Raw genomic sequence first — 26,831 nt, forward strand, 5'->3', positions numbered from 1 at the left:
TTAAATGGTCTTCTTCACTTCAGGTGCAGTTTGACGAGCGAGAGGACACCAAGGTGTGCACCATCGTCATCAACGACGACCAGGTGTTCGAGGACATTGAGAGCTTCAACGTGGAGCTGAGCATGCCCGTCTACGCTCTGCTGGGCCAGGTGACCCGAGCCAAGGTCTACATCAATGACACCGAGGACGAGCCCACCCTGCAGTTCGACAAGAAGACCTACCACGTCAACGAGAGCACCGGCTTCATCTTCGCCCCCATCGAGAGGAAAGGTGGGCACCTGCGGGCTCGGAGGGACAGGTTCCATCTAATCCCAAACTCTGATCGCAAGTTATAGAGTCTCGACGTTTACACGGTTACACAAATTACAAACTACAATTGATGGATCTCATTTTAGCTTGGAAGTTACTGCACCTACAGGCTCTGAGGGACAGGTTCCATCTAACCCCAAACTCTGATTGCAAAGTATAGAGCCTGGGGTTTTACATGGTTACACAAATTACAAACTACAAATTATGAATCTCAGTTAATTAGATATTTTTATTTCTATGTCCACGCTTCCCTCTACTGCAGCATCCTGCAGCATCACAAGCATATCTGTATGTATCCTGCTGTTTTATAGCGCTGCTGCTAGGACTAAAGACTGGGAAGATTGCGTATTATGCAAAGCTGTCAAAATCCACTAGCGCACACTGAGGAGACGCTGCGGCAGAGATGATGTATCTTTAATGATGCCGTTCAAAGTAGACCGCGCATTGTGCGCTTTCCTTTTTCAAATGCAGGCCTATTCCCTGCGATCGAATCAAACAGTGGGAGGCATCATCCCTCCGCGGTCTTTTTTTCCCTCGCTAAATGCGGCGTTCGGTTACACTCCGGTGACTGAACGCGTTAGGTACGGCTCGCCTGCAGGAACTGGGAATTCCTTTTTTGCATACATTCCCTCCGCTTCCTAAGCCGAACGCTTTAAAGAGCTCGCCGTCTCCATTATGCAGTCCCCCTGTGAGCCGTTTGTAAACGGTTACACGTTTTGCTCGCATTAAAGTCAGCGTAAGTGCCAAGGAGGTGAGGTAAGCACAGCCCTGAACGGCGTCTCCTAACACAAATGGGAAAGTCTGCAGCCTCGGGAGTGGCATCCGTGTGTAAACAAGCTCCCAGGGTACATACGGATATGACCCTGGTTTACCTTTATTTCATTTTTATTTATTTAGCCTTTATTTCAAAGGGAGAGACAAATATTAACATAGGAACTTGTTTAAAATTGTTTAAAACAATTATCTGATTAGTTTTACTCTAACATTTTTATCTTGTGCTCCACCCTGTTGGGCGTTCAAAGCAGATTATGTGTAAACTGTAACAGCAAACAAAATCAACAATTAAAATGATGTAGCATTGTAAAATTACAATACGTAAATAAAAGATAATTAAAACGAAGGGTTTACATAGGGTTGCATAATGATTGCCTGTTAAATACGTTAGCAAATATATTTCACTTTAAACTGTGGAACTGTGCTCATTTTTAACCCTATGAAGAGTAGGGTGTTTTAATGGGGTTTTCCCCTAAGAATCTAAGTCAGTGTTCCAGAATTTCCAGTGTTCCAGAAGCAATTGTGACATCAGCATTAGAATGTTCAGTTATGAACATTCTAATCACATATTTGTAATCTTAGTACGTAATTTCAGAAATTTGCTTCCTTTGCTGAGAGCTGTAGATGGTCATTGGTTGATTTGGCGGTTTGTGCCTGACACGCGGTGACCCTCGACCCCTCAGGTGACATCAGCAGCACGGTGTCGGCCCTCTGCTACACGGTGCCCAAGTCGGCGCAGGGCAGCAGCCTCCACGCCCTGGAGTCGGGCTCCGACTACAAGTCGCGCGGGATGAGCGGCGAGAACCGCGTGGTCTTCGGGCCGGGCGTCAGCATGTCCACCTGCGACGTCAAGCTCATCGACGACAGCGAGTACGAGCTCTCCGAGGAGTTTGAGCTGGTGCTGTCGGACGCCTCGGACAACGCCCGCATCGGGCCCGTCACCGTGGCCAAGGTGGTGATCGACGGACCCAACGACGCGTCCACCGTGTTCCTGAGCAACGCCACGTTCACGTTCAGCGAGGATGCAGGTAATTGACCGGAAGGCACTTTCTGACCAATGGGAATGAAGGAACTCCTGCTGTCTGATGTTAAAACATGCATAAATTGCTATGTGTACTTTCTGACCAATGAGCATGAAGGGAGTCCTGCTTTCTGGTGTTAAAACATGCATAGATTGCTGTGTGTTCTTTCTGACCAATGAGCACGAAGGAAGTTCTGCTTTCTGATGTTAAAACATGCATAGATTGCTGTGTGTACTTTTCTGACCAATGAGCATGAAGGACGTTCTGCTTTCTGATGTTAAAACATGCATAGATTGCTGTGTGCACTTTCTGACAAATGAGCATGAAGGAAGTTCTGCTTTCTGATGCTAAAAAGGGTATAGATTGCTCTGTGTACTTTCTAACCGTCAGCATGATGGGAATCATGCATTCCGGTGTTAAAGTGGGGAATCCTGTTCCTCCCACAGGCACCATTGAGATTCCGGTCCGCCGTCACGGCAGCGACCTCTCCTCCGTCACCTCGGTGTGGTGCGCCACCCGACCTTCCGACCCCCCCTCAGCCACGCCCGGCGTGGACTACATCCCCAGCTCCAAGAAGATTGAGTTCAAGCCTGGAAAGACCGAGGAGGTATGACCTGACACCTCATTTTCTCTCTCCTCAGCCACGGACTCAAACAGCATTAAAGTAGAAGTGACCTACGGGCGACCTTTCTAACAGTACTCAGTATCCAAGTACATTACTTTGATTGGTCGGTTAACAAGGTTGCCGCAGGGATTCTCCTATGAAGTGCAGTGTTATTCCATCATCCTATCTTCTCTGTGCAGACCTGCAGCCTGACGATAATGGATGATATTCAGAACCCCACCATCGAAGGGGCGGAGTCCTTTGTGGTCTTTCTGAGCTCTGCGCAGGGGGCGGTGCTTACAGAACCGTTCGAGGCGTCTGTCATCATCACAGACACCTTCCAGGACAGTAAGTACTCTCTTAGCCCTGTTGGTCTTAGGAATACAGGAAGCCTTGATCCTGTCAGTGTTGGTTCCATTTTGTTAATAGTCTACCCACACAGGAGTTGGTGATTCTAGATCAGAACTTGGTGATTTGGTTGTTCCAGATCAGGAAGAATGTGAAGATTTTAGAATAGAGGTTAACTTTTCCAGACCTGGAGGACTGGATAGCTGCATTGTATTTACCTGTAAAAAAAACAAAAAAAAAAACTTTTTTACGCAAAAGACTTGATGAAGTATCTACCTAACCCAATAATATCCGATAATAATTATTATATTTAAGCTGTCAGCTTTTGAAGCATAATGCACATTTCTGCCCAGTTCCCAGCATGCAGTTCGAGAAGGTGGTCTACACGGTGAAAGAGAAGGCTGGCGTCCTGCACATTCCCATCATCCGCACGGGAGACCTGACCTTCAAGTCCTCGGTCAGGTGCTACACGCGGACCATGTCGGCCATGGTGATGGACGACTTCGAGGAGAGGAGGAACTCGGACGACTCGCTCATCACCTTCCACAAGGGGGAGAAGGTGCTGCTCACACATTCTCAGAAACAGGAAGTGATGCCTGCCAAGCAGGCCATGATTGGTCCATTATGTGCCAATGCCAGAATTACATAGCTCAAGCGTTTTTTGATAGATCTTAGTATTCATCTGTATGAATTGAATTCCCATTGTAATGGAATTCGGACAAAGCTGGGTTTACATCAAACCTATAGTCATCAGCTCAGTAGTTGTTATGGAACAGATTTTTTGATGTTATGGTTCTCACTATGCATCCTTTAATGCCACAGGTGAAGAACTGCACTGTTCACGTCAACGACGACTCGGTGTTCGAACCCGAGGAGGAGTTCCAGGTGCACCTCGGGACCCCCCTGGGGGACCACTGGAGTGGGGCCATGGTGGGCGTGAACGACATCGCCACCATCACCATCACCAATGACGAAGATGGTCAGTGGCATTCTCTTCAGACACTAAAATGAGAATTGAGGCACTAGTCTCTGCGGTGATCTGTAAAAGATGTTTAGATGTATCTTGCGTATTATTCTTCAGTCGTTTCCTCAAGCTCCTTACCTGATTTGTTAACAAAAATGATGTCATCAGCAAATCAATCAGGTTGTTTAAGTATCGCCTTAAGGGAATACTGTTGTCCAGGCTCTCTCAGGTGCCTAATAATTTTTCATTGCCACACATGTAGTATAGTATAGTATAGTATAGTATAGTATAGTATAGCAATTCACCAGTATAAGACATTTGTGCCAGGACTTTCTCTTCATAAATGTTCCTCTTGTTTTGCAGCACCCACCATTGAGTTTGAGCAGGCCACATACCAAGTGAGGGAGCCCCCAGGCCCGGACGGCATTGAGGTGCTCAACATCAAGGTCATCCGCCGGGGGGACCAGGACCGGACCTCCAAAATCCGCTGTAGCACCAGAGACGGCTCGGCCCAGTCCGGCGTGGACTACAATCCTAACAGCCGGGTGCTCAAATTCAACCCCGGTCAGTCTCCTGCATCTTTCCTGTAACTTGGCCCACCGTCCCCTCTCCACATGTAGTTTCTTCAGAAGTAGTTTCTTTAGCTTGTGTTTCCTTGTGGTATATGTTACATATGGTTTCAGGGAGCATTTTCATGATATTTGTCAATACCAATGCATGTTTAAAAATAGAAATATAATACTAATACTTGTATGTAGAGTATAGAAATAGCATTTTTAATTGTCCTGCCATAATATATGTATTTTCCCTCATTGTTTTAAAGGCATGGACCACATACTTTTCAAAGTGGAGATTCTGTCCAATGAGGACCGCGAGTGGCACGAGTCTTTCTCATTGGTCCTCGGCCCCGATGACCCGGTGGAGGCAGTGCTTGGGGAGATCACCATGGCGACGGTGACCATCCTGGACCAGGAGGCTTCTGGAAGTCTTATCCTCCCTGCCCCGCCCATAGTAAGAGCTTGATTATATAGATAGATAGTGTCTTTTTCATATACAATACTTTTCATGGCACTGTTGATAGATAGATAGATAGATAGATCCTACATACATGTATTCCACTTTATTGGTCTCTGTGGTATACCCTTAGTTACCCTTAGAGTCTTAAAGCTGGAAGTTGAAACTGCATTTTCTCCATAATGATGTTATACTGCTGTGCTGCTGCACCAGAGGGCTAATACTTAATATCCACTCGCTGTGTTCTCTGCAGGTGGTGTCCCTGTCTGACTACGATTATGTGCAAGAGGTTTCTAAGGAGGGCAGCAAGAAGTCTCCCTCTCCCGGCTACCCCCTGGTCTGCGTGACCCCGTGTGACCCCCACTACCCCAAGTCCTCTTTGATGAGGGAACGCTGCGAAGAGGCAGGCATCAACCAGACCTCCGTCCGCTTCAGCTGGGAGGTGGCGGCCCCCACGGACACCAGCGGAGCCCGGTCGCCCTTCGAGACGGTGACCGACACCACCCCGTACACCAGCGTCAACCACATGGTGAGCCAAAAGCCTGCTGGGTATTCTGGGTCAACGCGGAGGAATTTTAGTAAGCCTTGTGTTGTAGGCATGTTTGCGAGGGCCGCTGTTTCTCGTCCTGCTGAAGTGCTATTTAAGTGAGTGGAATGTGCCCCAGGATCTATTATGTAATCCTGACTGTGGGTGATGACATAAATGGCTGTTGAGCCTGTCAGGGAGGGAGGAGTGGGATTGTCCAGCCACTCCTCGGATCAGGCGCTGCTCTGTCTGAAAGGACAATGCAATGATTACACTTGCGAATGCAACAAACTAATGCAACTTTTCAAACTAAGAGAATATATAAAAAATCATGTCTGAAAACAGAAAAGTAATGTATAGCTGTTTGTGTGTGTGTGCGTGTGTGCGTGCCCATGTGTGCGTGCATGTGTATGCGTGTGCGTGTGTGTGTGTGTGTGTGTGCGCGTGTGTGTGTGTGTTGCAGGTACTGGACAGTATCTACTTCAGCCGGCGTTTCCACGTGCGTTGCGTAGCTCAGGCACTGGACAAGGCCGGCCACCTCGGCACCCCGCTCAGGAGCAACATCGTCACCATCGGGACTGAGGGGTCCATCTGCCACACCCCCGTCACCACGGGGACCGCTCGAGGCTTCCAGGCACAGTCCTTCATCGCCACCCTCAAGTACCTGGATGTCAAGCACAAGGAGCACCCCAACCGGTAAGCATGGTCATGTGACCAGCAGGTGGCCACACCCAGTTTGAGCCTTGCCAGAGAACTGTGAGTCTGTTTGACCTGAGCTTCAGCACTGTTTGATCTGTCTGGCAGAAAGCTCTTGAGAATATACGGTTTGCATGGCGCATATTTTTCACCCTCCTAGGCGACATCAAAGGAAGTTCATTTAAATCTTTAAAGTGGTGATAAATTATTTGTTGAGTCCTCTGAGGTCTTCTCATATATCTCGCATATATTTCACAAACAGATTTTACATTTGCATTTACATTAATCTTGCACAGCATTTGGAGAGCAAAACGTGTGGACACCAGTGGGCCACCACTCACGTCCTCTGTGAATTGTGTATTAGCCTACCAATCAGACACACACAGGACTAGACATACAGTAGACGGAGAAGTAGAGGGCATGTAGGCAAGGCGGTAAAGTGTACTTATTCAAGAAAGTAAAGGATACTTAGCCAGGAAAGTAAAGGGTACTTATTCAAGGAAGTGGCGGGCACTTAGCCAGAGAAGTAAAGGGCATCTTTGGGCCTTCTATGAACAATATAGCAGTATATTACAATCATTATTTAACGAATACTGTGCATGAAAATTGCCTATTAAGTATTCAGTAATACCATTATATAACCCATGGGAAGTGTTTAGTCGGTCCTAAAACCAAGAGCACATCACATCTTTTAGGACAGCATAGCATAGCCATCTAATGAAGCGCTGTATCTCAGGTTTATGTTCCTAGAGCAGGAGAGGGATTAGTAATTAAGCAAACATGGCGGAAAAAGGGAGTGTATAAAGTTATTGGGTGGCGTGATGTAGTTGGCTCATGTCGCTCTGGATGCTCTGCAGAATCCACATCTCGGTGCAGATACCCCACCAGGACGGCATGCTCCCCCTGGTGTCCACCATGCCCCTGCACAACCTGCACTTCCTGCTATCCGAGTCCATCTACCGCCACCAGCATGTGTGCTCCAACCTGGTCACCATCAAAGACCTGCAGGGCATCTCAGGTGAGCCCCAGGCCGGGCGTTGGCACTTTGCGCTTGGCACTTGCGACGGTCCATCAGGCTTTCTGGCCGCCTTTAATTACCCGTCGCCCAGACCTTGAAAGAGCGATCATTAATTTATGTGGTTAAGCAACACTGCGGACGCAGCGAAAGTGAAATTTGCAAAGCGGGGGCCCCCTTTGAGCCGAGTCTGCATTTAGGAAGCGGCGGCAGGCACACTGATGGGTTTTTAAAAGCTCAGAGCGTGATATTCAGAGATCCCGCGGGCCCTTGGAAACAATGAATAGCGTTTGATTTTTGAATGTGAAAAATTCAAGGCTGCACTTGAATTTTGAACAGGGTGCTTGAAAATGCTGATTGAGTCACGCTAGTGCTACAAACTCTAAAACTACTTAACTCTGCTTTTCCCATAGGTATGGATTTCCTGAACAAAGAAAATAGCTGTGAATTCAACATCCTGTCTCTCAAATGAGACCGCTCCCTTAAAAACTAGTTAGAGTGTTGTGGGTAGACTTTTCAATAAAACGTCATGAGAAAAATTTTAATGAAGTCCAACATAAGATGGAGAAAACCTTTTAAAAATCCTTCATTTGAGAATCCTTGAGAATCCCGTGGATTTAACATTGGATAGAAAGTGGTACCCCTGTCATTAACATAGAGTGAAGAAACAAACGTGTCCATCTGCTTCCAGAAACGGGCTTCCTAGATGACGTGTCCTACGACAGCATCTCCCTGGGCCCCGGGTTCGACCGGCCCTACCAGTTCAACCCAAGCGTGAGGGAACCGAAGACCATTCAGCTGTACAAGCACCTCAACCTGAAGAGCTGCATCTGGACCTTCGACGCCTACTACGACATGACCGAGCTCATCGACGTCTGCGGGGGGTCCGTCACGGCCGACTTCCAGGTGCGGGGTTTGGCGGTCGAAAACAATCTATTGTTTGAGCAGGTTGAAGGCATCTGTAGTTCTCTTTCAATGCACTATTTCCAGAGAACGCGTCCCTTACACTTTCACTGGGTTTCTTATTTCTTTCAACGGTTTAAGTTTTTCAAGTCAACTTAAACTCCTATCATTTTTCAGAGAAATACCTTAACGGTTTTTGTATATTAACTTCTAGGGTGATATCGAAATCAATATGGCACTGTGGATTCATGCACATAGTTCCCTTTCCCTTTTACCGTGGGAAATCTGCATTAACTTTGACTATCATGAAACAGAGCCAAGCTAATCCTAAACTATTATTGGCTCTGCATTTGCATGTACTCCGTAACTCATCGTACAAACCTGACGGTGTGTGTGTGTGTGTATGCGTGCGTGTGTGTGTGTGTGGTACAGGTGCGGGACTCCGCGCAGTCCTTCCTCACGGTGCAGGTGCCCCTGTACGTGTCCTACATCTATGTGACAGCACCGCGGGGCTGGGCCTCCCTGGAGCACCACACTGAGATGGAGTTCTCCTTCTTCTACGACACCGTGCTCTGGAGGACCGGTGAGGAGCCGCAGGGCCAAAACACATCCCAGAGTACACTGAAAATCCAGGCTCCAACTTATGTCTTCAAACAATAATTATGTATTTATTAAACAATTAGGGACAGGAGCATTTGTGATGAAATCGGTAGGATAAACAAGAAAATGCGAAATAACCGAAGTTTGGGGCTTTATTGTGTGGATTGTGTCTGTTTACGTGAAGTCAGAAGGTACAGTAGTTATGCTCGTAAGGCCTGAGAGTCTGTAGTCATTGTGGTTACTTCTGTAGGAAATCCTGAGTGCCAAACTCTCGGTGCTGTATAGGTATGCGGCATGCCCAGCCAAGGCGTAACTTGGCAGATGCCATTCCTGCCAGCCCGGTAGGACCTGTATTTGTCTCTCCCAGGCTACAGATAAATATTCTGGCATGTCTCACTTTCTTCTTCTGTTGACAGGCATTCAGACTGACAGCGTTCTGTCTGCCAGACTTCAGATTATCAGAATCTACATCAGAGAGGATGGGCGGCTAGTGATAGAGTTCAAAACGCATGCCAAATTCAGAGGTAAGGCTAAGTCTGTGACCTTTGTAGTATCACCAAAGCATCTAATCTAGGTAGCTGATTAACTGGTGTCATACGCTGTTCTTATTCACCCAATGTCTTCTATTCAGACTAATTGTGGTGTGTCATGTCTCAGATTGAGTTATTTTTTTCCTTGCCGTGTCCCAGGTCAGTTCGTCCCAGAGCATCACACCCTCCCAGGCCATAAGTCCCACCTGATGGCTCCAGACCACCTTGGGGGCATCGACTTTGACCTGCAGCTGCTGTGGAGCGCCCAGTCCTTCGACTCACCCTACCAGCTGTGGAGGGCCACCAGCTCCTACAGCAGGTGAGCAGTGGACCCTGCAGGACAGACAGCTACAGCCTTGTATGGCTCTAATCTGGGTCTTACTTACTTAGACCCATTGATTGTTGAATTCCATTTCACTATTTTCCAAGTAGTCTTCTTAACTTTTTGTACCTCTGTAACTGGAGTTTAAGGGAATAACTTACCAATAAATCTGCTTTTTGTCCCTACTGGTTTGGGTTCTCTTGTTCAGCAGTTGTCCCTCAAATGCAGCCTTTCACTCATACAGTCTGTCCGCTCTCACTTTTGTCATTATGAAAATGTGCTAGAACAAAATGTCTTTTTTATTGATTGGTTGGTTGGATTGTTCATCAATTGATTGATTGATTGATTGGCTGATTGATGCACTTTAAATCACCAAGCTGCAGGTTTTTCAGTACTTTTGTCCCCAGCTCACCTCTGTCACCATAGAAACGTCAGCCATGTTGTGTTTCAGGAAAGACTACTCTGGAGAGTACACTGTCTTCCTCATACCCTGCACCGTTCAGCCTACCCAGCCCTGGATCGACCCGGGAGACAAGCCCCTTTCCTGCACAGCTCACGCCCCAGAGAAGTACGACACTCTAAACTATGCTTAACATTTTCATTTGCAGATGTGATCCTATTACATCTGGTATGCTACTTTGTTTAAAATGTACAGGTTGTTTTAAAAGCCCTGAGGTTAAGTTGTATGAGAGCGCAGCATCACAGGGGGTTGGTATCGGGGAGGGGTTTGAGGGAATGAGTCTTTGCAGCGGAAATGCCATTAGATCGGCATGCCTCAGAACTGCCGTGGCGACTATGAGCGAGCGCTGCGTATACAGCAGGGTTGTAATGTAGCTCCTCCCCCCAGGTTCCTGGTGCCCATCGCCTTCCAGCAGACGAACCGGCCCGTCCCCGTCGTCTACTCCTTAAACACGGAGTTCCAGCTCTGCAACAACGAGAAGGTCTTCATGATGGACCCAGCCAAAGCAGACATGTCCATGGCTGAAATGGATTATAAAGGGGCCTTCTCTATGGGTAAACTACAGAGTCCCATGCTCGCTTCAGATCGATTCACACTGTCTGATTTTGCGGCTTGTCTTGCATTAATGCCTTGGTAAAAGCACTTAAATAAGATGGGCTCTGGCCTTGTTTTAGGCAGAAGCTATATTCACTGTGTAGCTATGTATGTAGGCTATGTCTTATTGACGTTCATCGTCATGTACTCATGTATGTGACATGAAACAGACATAGCAGCTCGAAACCCCACAGACAGGAAAGTCGTCCATTTCCAGTGCAGGGCTGGTGCGTATGCCCCGCTCTGTAAGTACTGAAAGCGAGGGCTCAGTCAAAGTGTGTGGTGTGACTTAGATGGTGCACAAGTAAGTCAATAACTGTGGGCCCCAATGAGATCACAAAGAAAGCTTTTAATTGAGGTATTAACCCTTTAATGTGTAAAATCACAAATATGTGATTAGAATGTTATTAACTGAACAGTCTAATGCTGATGGAACAATCACTACTCATAACTGAAAGCAATGGAGTTCTGGAACACTGCCTTTGAATGTTGAAGAAAAGAAAGCATTCCAAAAAACCTGCTCTTCGAGGGGTTAATCTCCAGTTCCAGTCCTCCCTGCCCTGTTTTGGCTTTACGTTTGGGCGAGGCGTTCACACCCTCTCCCCCACAGGCCAGACGCTGTACGGCCGAGTGCTGTGGAACCCCGAGCAGAACCTGAACGCGGCCTACAGGCTCCAGCTGGAGAAGGTGTACCTGTGCACGGGGAGGGACGGATACGTGCCCTTCTTCGACCCCACGGGCACCCTGTACAACGAGGGCCCGCAGTACGGCTGCATCCAGCCCAACAAGCACCTGAAACACAGATTCCTGCTGCTGGTACGTCCCACGCACCCGCCACTCCCACAAAACGGGAAGGCTCGGTCGCCTTTTTCTACCACTGCCCTGACCGGCTCTACCACTTTTGACAACCACTACCATAGATTATTTTAGACCGTGAAATGTACACTGACTTCCTGTTAAAACATGTCTCAAAAAAAACATTGTGTTACCTGTGCTGCCTTTTGAGTTACAAATTGAATAATTGCACGTTTTTTCTCAGTCCCCCTCTGGTCACTCCTCTGCAGAAGGAGGAGGCAGCTGCGAGCACGTTCAAAAGTCATAATATTGCAGTGAAATTAAATGGGGGAAAGCTAGAATGTTCCGTCTTTATTCTTAAAGGACCGGAAACAGCCGGAGGTGTGCGACAGGTACTTCCACGACGTGCCCTTCGAGGCCAGCTTTGCGTCTGACATCCTGGATCTGCAGTCCATGACAGCGATGCCTGGGGTCGACGGGTTCACCATGAAGGTTGATGCTCTTTATAAGGTTGGTGAATCTTCTCCATTGTCTTGTATTTCTATGCTGTCTTCTTGGCCTTGTCCTACTAGATAAAGTTTTTCATCCCAGTTGGTAAATAAATCTGATGGAAATTCTAAGATCGATATTCTGTGTTAGTGATACTGAAGGCCAGTAGTACTAGTACTGGCAGGTTTTCATTCTTCTCCTCTAATCAGGACTGATTTAAACCTGGGACACCAGGTGAGTTAAATATCTGGCCAATCAGTGGCATTGATTGCTCAATTAACTATCAAGTAGAAAGGAAAACCAGCAGGACCTCTCGCCTGTAAGGCCAGCTTTGAGCATCTCTGCACTAAACCATCCTTGCCTTTGTTTGCTTATTGACAGGTGGAGGCCGGGCATCAGTGGTACCTGCAGGTGATCTACGTGATTGGACCGGACTCGGTCTCCGGCCCCAGGATCCAGCGCTCGCTGACCTACCAGCTGAGGAGCCGGCGGGACCTGGTGGACAGGTCGGGGCGCCTCACCCTGGACGAGTCCCTCATCTACGACAACGAGGGCGACCAGGTGAAGAACGGCACCAACATGAAGACGCTGAGGCTGGAGGTGGAGGCCTCGGCCACCTTCGGCCCCCAGACGGGCGCACCCATCGGCGGCGGGGTGGCGGCCGTCACCCTGCTGGTCCTGGTCCTCCTGGCCTCCTGCTTCCTGTTTAAGAAGTGCCGACGGAAGGGGAAGAAGAAGCCGCCGAAGGAGTCGGCGGAGGAGTACCCCCTCAACACCAAGGTAGAGGCGTGCCTGAGGAATATTGACCGGATGGAGAAGAACAGCAAGCACTGCGCCGTCAAGAACATCAACATCCTCAACAAAAGTCCGGAGGTCTGCAAGGTCAATGGGGTCAAGGTCAAGCAGGTCAACCTGGAGGTCAAACTCCACAACAACTTGAACGACGGCACAGAGGTCTAATCATAGATGAGAGTTTTCTTTTGGAAAGTCACATTTTCTATTGTTGTTTGTAATTAAAGGAAAAAAAGATATTGTTATTGTATTTTTATACGACCAGAAAAAAAAAAGGGAAATGTTCTGGCCAGCTATGCAGAGTAATCATTTCACAACTGAGCTACCTCACAAGAACTAAGGCCTATCACACCACTTAAACCTGATTTTCACATCTGATCTGCTGTAATTTCAACAGTTCAGACCTAGAATCTGAGGTTTCAAAGACTACAGCCTTGTGACATTGATTGACTTCTGGAAATTGTTTTCTAAGTCTACATGAAAATCACTGCTTTCTAAATCTACGTGAACATCACCATGATCTGTGGTAGCTCAGGCACTTTAACTTCTCTTTGCTTAGGTGATGTTTTTTTTTTCAGTTGTCCAGTTGCAAATTTCATTTCAAACTGCTGAACTACAATGTGACCACTATGATTAATGCAAGGGTTAAGCACAGAGAATGAGAGTGCCAACACTTGCGGCTGGATGAGTAGTTTGTATATCTACTGAAGTGCAATTACTTGATGATACGCTCATCCGTTAACCATCAGAAACTGAAGTCCTGCAGCCAGAAATGCATTTTTCCACATCACTCATTTTATTTACCATGGCCACTGCTCAGAAGAGGAATCCTGCAGTATTGCGAATTGTATTTCCAAATTCAAACTCAAATGAATCGTCCAAGGTATTTTTCCTTTTAAAGACGAGACATAAAAAGCAAACACTGATAAAGAGCGCAAGTAATGCTCATGACAAAAAAACAAGACAGTTTTGATATAACTGTGCACTTTGAAAACTACTGTAGATTGTGTTCATGAGTTTTCCACTGCTCAAAAATGCTTTATCCTGTGTCTTTTAACCACTGTAGTAGAATATAGTTTTTGTTTTTTTACACATATTACCAGTGTTTTGTACCACTATGTGTCATGGCATTATGCTTACATTCTGTCCAAATGACTCACAGCCTCAGTCTTGTTCTATTGTTTCTTTTAATTGTACATAATGTGTATCAGTACATCTTAGCAGCAACATGCTTCTAAGAGATCTTCCTCTTTGTGTTATTGTGCATTATGTATTATTATGTTACTCTCATATCATCTATTAAGACGGTGCATTTATTAATTTTTTTCCCCATAGTCTGTAAGAATGATCAGCTTGTGTGCTGGAAGTATTATGGTGCTGAGCAAGAAAGCGATGTTGTATTTTGAACACTGTAGGCAATAAAACTTCAATTCCCATGGTTCCACAGCACTGAATGTACTGCAGTATTGAGTATTACATACAGTGGGATTTGTTTGGCTACAGTCAATGCTATATTTTTGTAATCCATTACAGGATGTACCTGTCACTGAGGCAGTGGAAGGTTTGGAAGATGCCAGTATATATATTTTTGGTGCTAACATTCATTGATGTGCACAATGCTATAAATTCTGATGCCTGTATTCCGTGCCTTTTTAGTAATAAAAACTTGAAACACACACTTAACGCTTTATTTTTATTTTGTGTCTTTAGTGGAGAAAAGCAGTGGACTATTCATAGAATCATAGCAGATGTATCTTCAGCAAGTCAAGCAGGTTATACTAGCTTAGCCTGGGAGAGGCCAGATGTCACCATAAGGCGAATGCAACTAAAAGTTTGGCATTTTCAAAAAATAAAAATGTCTTATTATGCTAACAACAATTTTCCTGGGTGGTTGATTCAGATAAGCTGTCTGATCTGAAAAATATGTTATATCTCCTAAGTGTAAGCCTGTCAATAAAATAAGTTCTGAATACACAAATAAACTGAATATATCTGCCTCATCCATTATTTTCCAAAGGATTTATTTTTATTTTCACAATATGCAGTTATTTTATAAACAGATTATTGAAATTACGGTTTGTGAAACTGGAAAGTAGGTCTGCACAACACGCCTATGCTTGAAAATGGTATGCATCACTATTAAATGATCACTCCCTTCGGAAGTGTGTCATCCTATACTGTAGCTAGGCTACAGTTGATTTTGCTCCCAAATACAGCCGATTTAAAATATTTCATAAAAATCGTTGTGAGAAGTAATTGTCGCTGTTGATAGCAGGATGCTGGGCTATATAGCTGTTAAACAGACCTTTAGCACGCAGAAAACATAAACGCACTGTTGCACAAACATTTGACACGTACACAAAATTCACACCGCTACCGCCTGCAGAAGACGCACGGTGGACAAAGACATAATCTGTAGCCTAGGCTACGTGTTATAGCCTATTAAATGATTACTGCAGTAAGTAAAAAAAGTGACGTTTGAGTGAGGCTGTCCTTTAACAGTAGCCCAATTCTATATTGTTTTTACACAATAACAGCAATTGCTGGTTACTTTTCATAACTGCATAATCCTCTCAATATATTTTCCGACAGCACTATATGTTTGAGTTGGGGTTGTCAGAATTTAGTTCAGGTAGCCTATACTTTTATTTTCAGAAGCTGACATCATTGGGCGTATCCTATGGGCGTAACTCGCTAGGATATATTTGTGAAAGGCGTGGCTCAACGGTGAGATTTTACAGACCGTGCTCGACAGGTAAGAGTTTTGAAAGTTTTGCATCCGCGTTAATATGAGTTTTATTACTAATTTAGTAACATTCTGGCAGTTATTTACTTTTCCGGCATCTGTGCAATGTTGTGATTTGTTCCATCGAAGATGTGAGCCGGGAAGTTATAGAATGGTTGATTTGCTTCACTTATTGGCACTGGTTTTTTATACTTAAACACCTATATAATAAATTCCGTCTGCTAATTCACGAGTATTTTTTGTGGGTCCAATATTTTTTATTCATTTATTTATTTATTGTCAAGCTTGTTAGGTGAGAGGAAAATAGAACATTTGACGTTGCACCTCTGAAAGTTGTTGGTAAAATGTAATCTTTAACGTTTAACTTATTAATAACCATGCATCACATTAGCCCGGCACATACACGGTCGACGGTTTCAGCTTCGCTGTGCCCATTGAAATATCCGCCCAAACACAATGGAAGAATTCACAATCGTATCTATACACAGAATTGCATTTAAATAACCTACTGTACAATGTATGTTCGGCTCTGCCGACTTTAATGTCGCCAGCGGATCGTATTGCCTCGACTTGCTGTCTGTGTTTCTCAATAGATTAATGAATATGTAATTTTCCAATAATTGCAACATGTGCCTTGAATATGACGTTTTGTAAGTATAATGGGTAACTGTAAACGGTGGACTATCAGTACTAATACAAAAATCTTTCGACACAGCTGGAAACACAAATGTGACATTTTCGTTTTTACATTTCTTTTTTTTCAAAGGTCTCACCCGACAATTACAATGGCATCTGTATGGGTAAGAGTCTATATAGCCTACCAGAAAGGATTAATATAGGCGTACCAGTAGGCCTACATTAAATTCGTTTTTCCTGCTAAAATGTTAAATAAAATGTGCATGCTCAATTAATGTAGATGTTTCTTATCAGTCGTTCATAAATAACGGTTTGCTTACAATCTATTTGCATTAGTCCCTGGAAAGCTAAAAACTGACACAGAATGCAAGGGTCCTGCAGCATTGGTTAAACTCCTCAGTTGAATTCCCATGCAGTGGATGATTCACTTTCTAAATTTCTCTCAATTTCAGGATGAACTGGATGGTCTTCTTGACTCTCCCTCCTCTTTGACAATGGAGGTTGGCTCAATGCATTAAATAAACTATCTTAGAGAATATAGTTGAATTATGAATAACCATAATTAATTCTATATGCTCTTCATCATAACTAAGCAACTTTTGCACTGGTCATTTCTTGTGTGAATTTATTGGCTTGGCAGGTTAAGAAAGGACAAAAAAAATGTAATAAACAAAAAGGCTTATCTTTATAATTGACTTGGAAGCTATTAGCTACATTTGAATTTTTAAATTTTATTTTGAGGTTACATTTGATGGAAGACTGAACGTGCAAACAGGGTATGCCCTGGTGATCCTGTACTCAAAGGTGGACAATCCAGGTTCAGAAAGTAAAAGTCCTCCCCAGAATTGTGTTCCAATCACTTGGACTTGGTAATAAGCACAGTCCTTCAGCCAGGAGATAGAACTACTGTACAAAGTGTGATCAGCAGGCTGAGTTCATGAGTGGAAGAAAACAAGGCAGATTTTTTACTTTCTGACCCCTGGATTTCCCACCTCTGCCTGTGTGCCTGCATGTTTTATTCAGACCGGGGAGAGAGGCACCGTTAAAAGCAAAGCCGGATTCAACGCAAAGGAAGATGCCAAGGCTTTGTGTGAAGCTATCAAAGGATTTGGTGAGACTATTTCCACAGTACACAATGCAGATCTCACAAAGGAGAACATGTTCTTATCAGGGAATTGAGAGAAATGCAAAGCTGAATTATATATTTATTTACAAATATGTACATGGCATATGTAAAAAAAAAAAAAAAAACTTTAATAGCTTACTATAGGTTTGTATTGCATTCAGCTGAGTGTACATTTCTTGACAACTCCCACAAGGGCGAGGAAAAAACAACATTTGGATGATTGTGCCCGTTCTCAATTCTGATAACTTTGCAAAATCTCCCTTACCTCAGTGATTACAAATAATAAAAAGTCTGCTTCATATGAAAAAATGTAAGTGTATGCCATAATACACTTAACAAATAAATGATGTCTGTGAAACTCTCAATTCATGTGTCAGAAATATTCTTGTTCTTCTTCTTTAAATTATTAATGAGGCCTGATGCATTTTCAATGTTTTTAAAAAATATATTTAAAAAACTTCTGTTTGACGCCAATGTCATTTTGTGCCTTAAATACAACCACAACTGAAACGCAAACACTCAGTTTAAATTACAGAAGTTGGTGTTCTGTCTGCAGCTGATTGTTTCACATTTTTATCTCCAGGCACAAATGAAAATATTCTGGCTGAAATTTTAGCCCACAGGAGCAACGCCCAGCGCCAGGAAATCTGTAAAGCCTACCAAGAAGCAACCGGGAGGGTAAAACTGCTGTGCTCTGACAAATTTCATATTGTTACTGATTTAAGATTTCTATGTATATATAAGATTTATAGATTATAAAGTGCCTTGGGCTTCTGAAAAGTGCTTGATAAATAAAATACATAATAATTCTTATTATTATTATTATTATTATTATTATTTTATTATACAGTTTCTTGATGATATGTATTGAAGGAGGAACTTGCTTCAGTCGGTTATATTTACTTCAGACTCTCGTTAGCGATTTGGAAGGAGACACCGCGGGTGCATTTGAACGCCTGTTGGTTGGACTTGTCACTCCACCTGCACAGTATGACTGCCTAGAGGTCACACGTGCCATGCAAGTGAGTGATCTTTAAACTGATCATAAGATATCTTTTTTTTCTTTAGTATTGATATATGATAGCCTTGTAAAACAGGGCTGCCCAATGTTTCTGGAGAACTATCGTCCTGTAGGTTCTCACTTCAACTTTAATTTGTCACGCTTAATTCTACTAATTAGCAGCTCAAGAAGATCTATTGCTGTTAAATGTGTGTTAAAGGTGTGCTTTGTTAGGGTTGAAGTGAAAACATACTGGACGGTAGATCTCCAGGATCAGGGCTGAGTAGTAGCCCTGTTGTAAATGAATAAGCTATGGCCACTGAAATAAAAACAATTCTATTTGGTTCAGTTTGTTTCTTGTCAACTCAAAATCACTGCTTTATCACATGAAATTGTCAACATCCTTAAATTTGATAAGGATATTTAACAGTGGCTTCATAAGTTGACAGATAACTTTCAAGTTCCATGTGTCTGTTACAGGGACCAGGCACCGAGGAGAGTACTTTAATAGAAATCTTTGCCTCAAGATCCAATAAACAAATTAAAGCCTTCTCTGATGTCTATTTGGCAGGTGATCTTTATTCTTCTGTTTTTTTGAAGCCATAATGAATCAGTTACAGGGACTCATGCTGAATATCTGAGTCATTGTATCATTCTTTTCCCTACAGACAAAGGAAGGAAATTGACACATGACCTGAAGTCTGAAATATCAGGTGATTTTGAAACCGCGCTGCTCATCTTGGCAGAGGTTAGTCCACAAAACATTATTTTAAATGTCTGCGGTAAACATCGGCTGAAACTCTTCATCCATGGTGTGATTGATGTCGTTTTCCTGTTTACCATTTAAGGGAAACAGGGATGAGGGGAAGACCGCAGACCCAGAGAAAGCCAAAAAGGACGCTAAGGTACCGCCATCTCCTAGCCTTCGCTTTTGGTGGACGAACCCCCTGAGTTTAATTCGCAGTGGTGTCACCACGTCACTGTCACTTCTCTTTTTTTGTCCTGGCAACAGATCTCTGTTGCTCATTCTAGCATTGAGGAACTGTTGCCTGTCTGGCCTGCTTCAAACTGAGCTTTCAATTGTAGAACACCTCTTCCTTGTCCACGGAGCGACTGTTCTTTTATTTCCTGTCACAGGCCCTGTACGAGGCCGGAGAGAAGAAGTGGGGAACGGACGAAAGCAAGTTCATCGACATTCTGTGCCACAGAAGCGTACCTCAGCTGAGAAAAAGTATGGTGCCAACCCCCTTCTCTATGTACTGCATTTGCAACAGTGGAAACGGCTTTTCAGCATTACATTACCAGTGCATTATTTTTTCTGGAAGCAAGTTAATGTACAATGCTGAGTAGAAGCCAGGTGTGCTTCTTGAAAGACCAGGAAATGGCTTAGTTTTTTACCAATTTGTTCTTCTCTTGTAGCACTGGTGGAATACAAGGCAATAAGTGGGAAGACCCTTCAGCAGAGCATTGAAGGAGAAATGACCGGGCCTCTCGAGGACCTTCTGGTGGCTGTTGGTATGGTGGAATTACAAGATCATGTTTTGGAATCAATTGTTGTTTCTGTTCCAGTTCTATATATTTTTTTATTGTTACCTTTGGAAGTAAATTGCATATTAAGGATTTTGGGCCCCATGAAAAGATGCTCTTACATTGGGCCCCACCACCTGTTCCACCACCTGGAAATCCCATGGTCTAATATTCTTTGAGGCCCCTGTCAGTCAGGGCCCTTGGAATTGTACTAAGCCGCCCCCCCCCCCACCTCCCCTCCCCTTATGGTAGCCCTGCCTTTCGCTGTAACATGGTGGTGGAAGAGTTAGATTGACAGCATTATTGTCGCCTATTACTAATATGCCTTTCTCTCATTCAGTGAAATGTGTTAAGAATGTCCCAGCCTACCTGGCAGAAAGACTCCGCAACAGCATGAAGGTAAGCAGATGGTTAAGTTCTAATCGCAGGAAATGAAATATGAAGAGGGCTGTGCTGCTGAATTGATTCAGGATTTCTTTGTGAAAGAGAGTACTGTTATTGAGAACTGTTACTGTGGAGTTTTTTCCGCTTTGGCTAGTGATTCTGATAACCAGAGCGGTAATCCACTGGTGTGTCGTTGGTGCTCATTTTAGGGTATCGGTACGGACGAGGCGACGCTGAACAGAATAATGGTCAGCCGCTCTGAGCTGGACCTGCTGAACATTAGGGCAGAGTACAAAAAGTTGTATAAATGTTCACTGCTCTCTTCTATTGCGGTGAGTATCCCGAGTTCGAAATACACTCATGTTATTTATTTCAAACAAAGCTTGCTTCTGAAAATCAAGTTGAAGATTTGATTGATGTAAATACCTTTTATAACTGTGCTTGATTTTTGATGAAATGCTAAAACTTACCCAGCTACATCATTGTTCCAGTCCCAAGGCTGTAATATAACAAAATAGGCCAAATCACCCCCCCCCCCCCCCCCCCCCCCCATATATAGCATGCTCATGAAAAAAATTATGGGCATTTCATGTTGTGATTGGGGTATACTGATTAGTAGTCTGAAGTATTTTCCCCATAGAATTCACCAGACATTCATCACTAAATAGCTGTTTTTAAAAAAGCTGTTCTTTGAAAAAAATGTATTATGGGGGTGAGGGGTGGGGGGTTGGGGGGGGGGCACTCAGTGTCTGCATCTCAGCCCCCCCAATTAACATCGCACCCTTGTCCAGTTCATATGCATACATTGACAAAGATAAGTTTAAAAAGCATAGATAGATGACCAAGAGCCGTTTTTTAACTCCCCTATTCTGCCACTAAAATAAGTGGCAGAATAGGGGTGTGTGGGGTCATTTAACTGAGAGGGGCTATTCTGTGTTGTGACGATGTATGATTGGTATTCTTCATTGCAGTCGGATGTGTCCGGTGTCTACGGGGACTGTCTCAAGATAATTTGTGGAGGCGATGACTAACGCAAACTCTACCAAGAGGAGCTGCAGACAGTTGTATCGCTATCAAGAGCTTGACTCCTTTCAATAATCTCACTTTCTCTGTCCTCATTTTAAAAAATGACAAACAAATTGGTCACATTTTAAAATTACGATTTCAGAAATAACTTGGGTGCGTGATCCTTTTGATGCTTATTGCGATTTTTGAGTTCTGACTTGGAACTGATCAACTCTCCACCTTCTGGAAATATCCAAACTCTTTCCCTCATTTTTAACGCATTTACCATGGTATTCAGTGTTTTTGTTCAGTGTGTGACTGTTGGCCATAAATTTAGAGTAGTTAATCAAACTGTGTTCTTCCTCTACTGCTTGAAATGTAACTGGGAAAACTGCAGAACTGCTTTTCTAACCATAAAATAAAATGAATAGAATAAAATAAGTAAGTACAAAATAGAAGTTAAGTACAAACTTAGGGGTGCCTAAAAATGTCTGGACCTCAGAACTGACTGAAGGACATTCAGTCGAACCAGTATCATTATTCTGAACTTTTGGGTCTTGGAGAATTCAAGCATGTGTTACAATTTTTGTAATGGACATTGTGCATCATAGTTTGATTGACTGCAAGGAGAATCTGCTTTGAAAAATTAATATTCTACAGTATATGCCACAATTGTCATCACATGCAGTGCTCTTACCCATTGCTAAGTCTTCTTTGGCCTACTAGTCCTTAGCATTTTATGAGATATGTAATAGAGTACATTTATTGCACCTATTTTCTATAAATAAGTGTTCTTAGTGGAAATTTCTATTTCTTATTTTTAACCTAAATGATGTTGCTGTAACCTCATTATTTGGAATGCTCTGCTCACGCTGTTCACCTTTTTTCTGTTGAATAAACGGACATATGGTTTGGAATGCGGTCTCTGTGTGCTGTAGGCGGTGTTTACCATTTCTGAATTCACAGGGGCTTATTCCCGTGAGAGGGATACAGATGGAAAGCATTAAACCAATGGAGGAATTGGAAATAGTGGACAGCAGATGGCGCAATTTCTATTGCACTGGGAGAACTTGGATATTGACGAAAGTTCAGAACATTTTGCAGTGAACCTTATTTACAGAGAATAGCAAGATTATTTCAAGCATATCTATTGATAAGTTGAATTGTTTGGAAGACTTAATAGGTGTAGGGGCTTAGTTTCCATTCTGTTTTTACTTTTTTGTTCTCATGGATGGGTCATTTGTCATTATTTGTGAATATTCACTACCAAATGTGTGACAGGGCAGAAATAAAGATGTCTTCATTTATAAATAGATGTTTATATGATCACATGATCATTATTCAGCCATTGGCTGCAGTCAGCTAATCCAACAACGGCCCAGAACAGGAAGTCCCTAGCAGTCGGCCAATCCAGCAGCAGCCCATGACAGGAAGGCTACAGAGGCTACAGGCAACACATGGCTGGGAGAAAAGGCAGATGGCAGTTTCATGCGAAGGTTGAAGTTTAAAAGCCCCGTTTCCCCACATATCTGTGAACTAGAAACCATATGCCATTCACTCCGGGCAGCTGTTTTCCACTTCATCGTGTTTCACATCACGGCTCACCTCAAAAAGACTGCATTATACAGCACGGACTGAAAGTGCCACATGGTTATTACTGTCACGCTTTTACATGCTCACACATTCTCTAATAACCTCTTGTGGGATACCAATAAATGATACACTGGAAACAGATACACTGTGAAAGTCACCTGATCTAATAATGCTCACATTGTTAAATCTGTCTGCAGCTGTTACTGTTTCGCGTTACATATCCATTGGTCGGAGATCATGGAAGGTTAAACTTCTGCCACAATAGCTGTCTAACCATTTCTTACTCAGTCGGAACAATTATTTAAAACGTATGGAACATATTGTTTGGGTATAGTTGCAATATAAATGCTTGCGCACTACATGTAACAGGCATACCCTGACTCCAGATCTGATGTCCTCCATACAGAGAGAGGCGCTAGTGCTGTAGCTACAGTTCATGCATCACACAAGATGAGTGATATATAATTGTTTAATTTGCTGCCGTATTAACTTTTAAAACCTTGAATTTACTGTTGCTCTACTAGCCTCTTTGCAGAATTCCCCGATGACTCCACACAAGGCCACAAGTAACGGGGATGAAAAATACAGTAGTGCAAAGCTCTAAAATAAATAAAACCCAACATCAGCACAGTCATTGCTTTCTGAAGCAAGAGATAGCCTGAAGGCAAAAACAGATCTTCATTATAACAATGTACTCACCAAAGTTCAGTTCACCCCTGCAGGACAGGGGGCAAAAGATTCTGCCAACCCTAGCAGTTACCCTCACAAAACTGTTGTCACTTTCATGTAAGCTCCTGAACAAGAGCGATATTCTGAGTCATTGTCACAATGTTTGCTTACAAATCTGATGTAATGGCTTTACAGTTAATGCATGTCTCAAACAGGGTGGATTAGGAGAACGGACAGCTAAGGCTGGTGTTCACTAATCTTCCAAAGTGAGAAATCAGGACTGGTGTTGTTTCAGTTCTTTCCAAATAAATAGAAATACACATCAGCAAATGTCTTTTGTGTTAAAACCTATGCAATTTCAGGTACAATATGTTTTAATGAGAAAGATTAAAAAGTAATGTAGTAAAATTTTAAACACTCAGTAAAACATTTCAGATACTTTTAAATACTGTACCACTAATTGTGGAGAATGTGCATCTAACCCTGTAATGACTTATAGAACATATTGATAACATACTGGATGTCTCTTCACATCTGTCCAAACTTCTTAACCGTTTCTTAATACTTAAAAATTACAGAACCGGCAGATAAATATAAAATTACTTGAAGTGAATGACATTGAATGGCTATATATTGTAACAGAGATATATTTTCAATACCAATACCACAAATACCTTCCTTTTCATTTTCTTGAAACTATTTTGAAACTGACATTAAAGATACCCTGGTGATATGATAAACTTTCCTTAGTTTGTACTGTAGCTTTTTATTGGTTCTTTTAAACATACTTATGGGATACAATGTAAGATTTGCAAGAAGTTATGTTTTATTTTTTCAACCAACCAATGGGATCTTAGATTCAGGTAATTCATATGAACAAACCAGAATACCAACTTTCAAAACAAACTTGAGTCATATAGTAACACAGTTCCTGCCAGTATTATAAATACAGCTTTTCAACACACACATACACACAAACACCTTTAAAAACTCCTTGCATCTATCTGCAAGTGCTTCTTTAAAGCACCAAAAAATTTAGATTCAATTTGTTAAGTAAATTAGGACAATCACCCACCAACAGGTGGCAGTGTATCCTCTGACAAAATCAAGCCAACAATGGTATCTATGAGGGGGTTGAAGTGGGGTTCTATTTAGTCAGAGTTTGGTCATGTGACTCTGCCATCTCTTATGTAAGCTCTGTCACTGCCATGTGCAGAGGCAGTGACCCTATTCTGAACACACTGTAATCTATAACAATATTTTAGCTTTCTTTATAACTAATGTATATTTTAAATGTCCTGTGTTAGGCTATTGTTTGGTGTTAGCCAAATGCAAAACAATTTTGGTGCATATATTGAGAAAAATACAGAAGAGTTCATAAGGAGATCATTAGAAATAGTAAGATCTTATTGCTGTGTAATATAACAGCAGGTCTTTTTACACATGCTGTAGTTTGCATCACAGCCCCCACATATAAATATTTTAACCATGAACAACAGATTGTTGACACCTCTTAAATGGAATGTATATGCTGCTGTGTTGATGAAGCTGGCAGGAAGTTGTGAAATAAGGTTTGCACCACTTGTGCCTGTAGGGAGCGAATCACTTGCAGGAGGTGTGGAGGAGTATTTTAAAAGCCAAACCTTGATGTAACCAAACCCATCTGTTTTCAAAGAGAAGTTCAGCAACTGCCCTGTTGTTCATCCTCTTCCTCTTTTAAATAGAACCAATGTTTCAGACTGAGTGAATACTTATTTCCACATTTACATCCATCTCACTGTGCTAATAAGAACAGTAGGGCATATCAATATCCTCATGAATTACTCAACTTGCTTTTGATTTAAAAATGTAAGGCGTGACATGACCATGATTTTGTTTCAAGTTAATTTCTATCGTTCTCTATTAGCAAGCTGAAACACCAGTCAATTATGAGGAGTATTGCAGATTTGGAGAAATTGTTTTCCATCTATTAAAAAATTAATGTACGTTATTTTGAAATTAAAATACGGAAATCACTGAACATCTCACAACTCCCACTCCCCCTGGCTCAGCGCTTTTAGCTGTCACCGCCTCTTCTTCTTCATGCTCTCTCTCAACCTAACAGGGTGAACCGACGTCCGGACTGTCATTTGTTCTGCCCCATCACAGTGGAGCTCTGTCTAAGCGTAGGCTTGGCACACCAATCATTAGCTGGATACAATAGGAAGGGTCGGACAAAGCCAAGATTGGTTGTCCGTCAGGCGGATTGGGTAATAACAAACCACCCACTTATTTGTACCGAGAGTCAGAAGTTCGAAGTTTAACGGGGTAGAAGAAGCTATGGGACTGCACTGATACACACTGATTCTTCGAGATACTGTGCGAGCATGATCCTTCTGTAGAATCTGGTTATGTTATGTTTATGACATTCGGCGTAATTGCAGTTCGCCTGCATCTGTGCTGCACAGGCAGTGTGGTCGGCTGGCTAGCTAGCTAGCTACAAAAGGGAAGTAGTGGCGTGTGGAGTAGAGGAGAGGGAGGTGTTTCCTCGGCTGGTGTGCTAGCTAGCTAGTTACCCAGCCAGGTATCTAACGTTATTTAAATAAATAGCTGTCTTGGGTAGCGGTATCATACAGTAGAACCCACGCCGTTAGCGTGGTAGGAAGTTATTTTATCTGAGTACCTTTGTATATTTTCTATATTTTCTAATTGTGATGTAGCGCGCATTGTTCGCGTGTAATGCGACTGCTGCCGTGTCCCGAGACGCTAGTTAGCTAGCTAGCTACCCAGCCGTGTATCTTGCTTCCTCTTCCAATTCAGCAAGCAGGCGTTCGCTGTGAAAATATTGTTTTAATAAGGCACGACATGTTCAAACTCGGTGCACTGCTGTAGTACCTTGCATATGAACGCATAGTGCATTACGCTCGGTTCTCTGCACTGCATGTCATTCAGGTGATCGCTAGCTAACCTTCGTCTCCTAACTAGCTAGCTTTTACACTTGGGGCTGTTAACTAGCTTGCTGTTGAGCTTGCTACAGAATAGCTATGCAGGCGAAGCATAGGGTCGGGATGAATAGATAGTGCAAGTTGCATTCAGAATTCCTTTTGGGATTTTCAGTGGTTGCCTATCGGACTTGCCTTGAAGGCAGATATTTGAAATAAAAAAGAATGAAGAAGTTTTCTCGCATGCCAAAGTCCGAGAGTGGTGGGCTCGGTGGAGGATCCGGATCGGGGTCTGGTTCTGGAGTCGGCAACTACATCGGGAAGGTGTTCTGTGTCGGCCGATACCAGGTCACCGTGGAAGAACTTATTGCAGAAGGTATGTATGTCTCCGTTATGAACTATGCATGTTTTCAACACCCCCACCCTCCCAACACAGATTCTTAAAAATGTCTTCAAACGGGTCAGGG

General features: G+C 43.3%; 3 protein-coding genes across 11 annotated transcripts in view; all 3 read left to right on the forward strand.

Annotated features, from left to right (window-relative positions):
• The window catches only part of fras1 (Fraser extracellular matrix complex subunit 1), a 114,719-nt gene extending 99,984 nt beyond the window's left edge, over positions 1–14,735 (forward strand). For 2 of the 3 annotated variants that reach the window (XM_035379760.1, XM_035379763.1), the window contains 20 exons: positions 24–270; positions 1,767–2,111; positions 2,552–2,712; positions 2,910–3,057; positions 3,411–3,616; positions 3,880–4,036; positions 4,385–4,585; positions 4,845–5,032; positions 5,289–5,564; positions 6,025–6,257; positions 7,115–7,275; positions 7,964–8,178; positions 8,608–8,758; positions 9,192–9,299; positions 9,465–9,624; positions 10,079–10,195; positions 10,475–10,641; positions 11,292–11,497; positions 11,840–11,986; positions 12,347–14,735. In XM_035379760.1, the coding sequence (XP_035235651.1) occupies positions 24–270; positions 1,767–2,111; positions 2,552–2,712; positions 2,910–3,057; positions 3,411–3,616; positions 3,880–4,036; positions 4,385–4,585; positions 4,845–5,032; positions 5,289–5,564; positions 6,025–6,257; positions 7,115–7,275; positions 7,964–8,178; positions 8,608–8,758; positions 9,192–9,299; positions 9,465–9,624; positions 10,079–10,195; positions 10,475–10,641; positions 11,292–11,497; positions 11,840–11,986; positions 12,347–12,925 (4,173 nt within the window). In that variant the 3' untranslated portion in view covers positions 12,926–14,735. The remainder of the gene's footprint in view (positions 1–23; positions 271–1,766; positions 2,112–2,551; positions 2,713–2,909; positions 3,058–3,410; positions 3,617–3,879; positions 4,037–4,384; positions 4,586–4,844; positions 5,033–5,288; positions 5,565–6,024; positions 6,258–7,114; positions 7,276–7,963; positions 8,179–8,607; positions 8,759–9,191; positions 9,300–9,464; positions 9,625–10,078; positions 10,196–10,474; positions 10,642–11,291; positions 11,498–11,839; positions 11,987–12,346) is intronic. The other variant, XM_035379762.1, reaches the window with a different exon arrangement.
• A 731-nt stretch (positions 14,736–15,466) lies between these two features.
• Positions 15,467–22,103, forward strand: anxa3a (annexin A3a). Its single transcript, XM_035435850.1, has 14 exons — positions 15,467–15,512; positions 16,270–16,303; positions 16,592–16,639; positions 17,163–17,250; positions 17,849–17,943; positions 18,174–18,287; positions 18,746–18,836; positions 18,934–19,013; positions 19,114–19,170; positions 19,403–19,496; positions 19,685–19,780; positions 20,133–20,191; positions 20,386–20,508; positions 21,148–22,103. Exons 2-14 carry the CDS (start codon positions 16,289–16,291, stop codon positions 21,205–21,207), a joined length of 1,020 nt encoding a protein of 339 aa, XP_035291741.1. The 5' UTR covers positions 15,467–15,512; positions 16,270–16,288; the 3' UTR covers positions 21,208–22,103.
• A 3,534-nt stretch (positions 22,104–25,637) lies between these two features.
• The window catches only part of bmp2k (BMP2 inducible kinase), a 44,858-nt gene continuing 43,664 nt past the window's right edge, over positions 25,638–26,831 (forward strand). For 2 of the 7 annotated variants that reach the window (XM_035380468.1, XM_035380469.1), the window contains exon 1: positions 25,641–26,740. In XM_035380468.1, coding sequence (XP_035236359.1) covers positions 26,590–26,740 — 151 coding nt within the window. In that variant the 5' untranslated portion in view covers positions 25,641–26,589. Of the gene's footprint in view, positions 26,741–26,831 lie in introns of all 7 variants that reach the window. The other 5 variants (XM_035380464.1, XM_035380471.1, XM_035380465.1 and 2 more) reach the window with 4 other exon arrangements.

The sequence above is a fragment of the Anguilla anguilla genome, chromosome 10 (genome assembly GCF_013347855.1).
Source record: "Anguilla anguilla isolate fAngAng1 chromosome 10, fAngAng1.pri, whole genome shotgun sequence".
In the NCBI taxonomy this organism is placed as follows: Eukaryota; Metazoa; Chordata; class Actinopteri; order Anguilliformes; family Anguillidae; genus Anguilla; species Anguilla anguilla.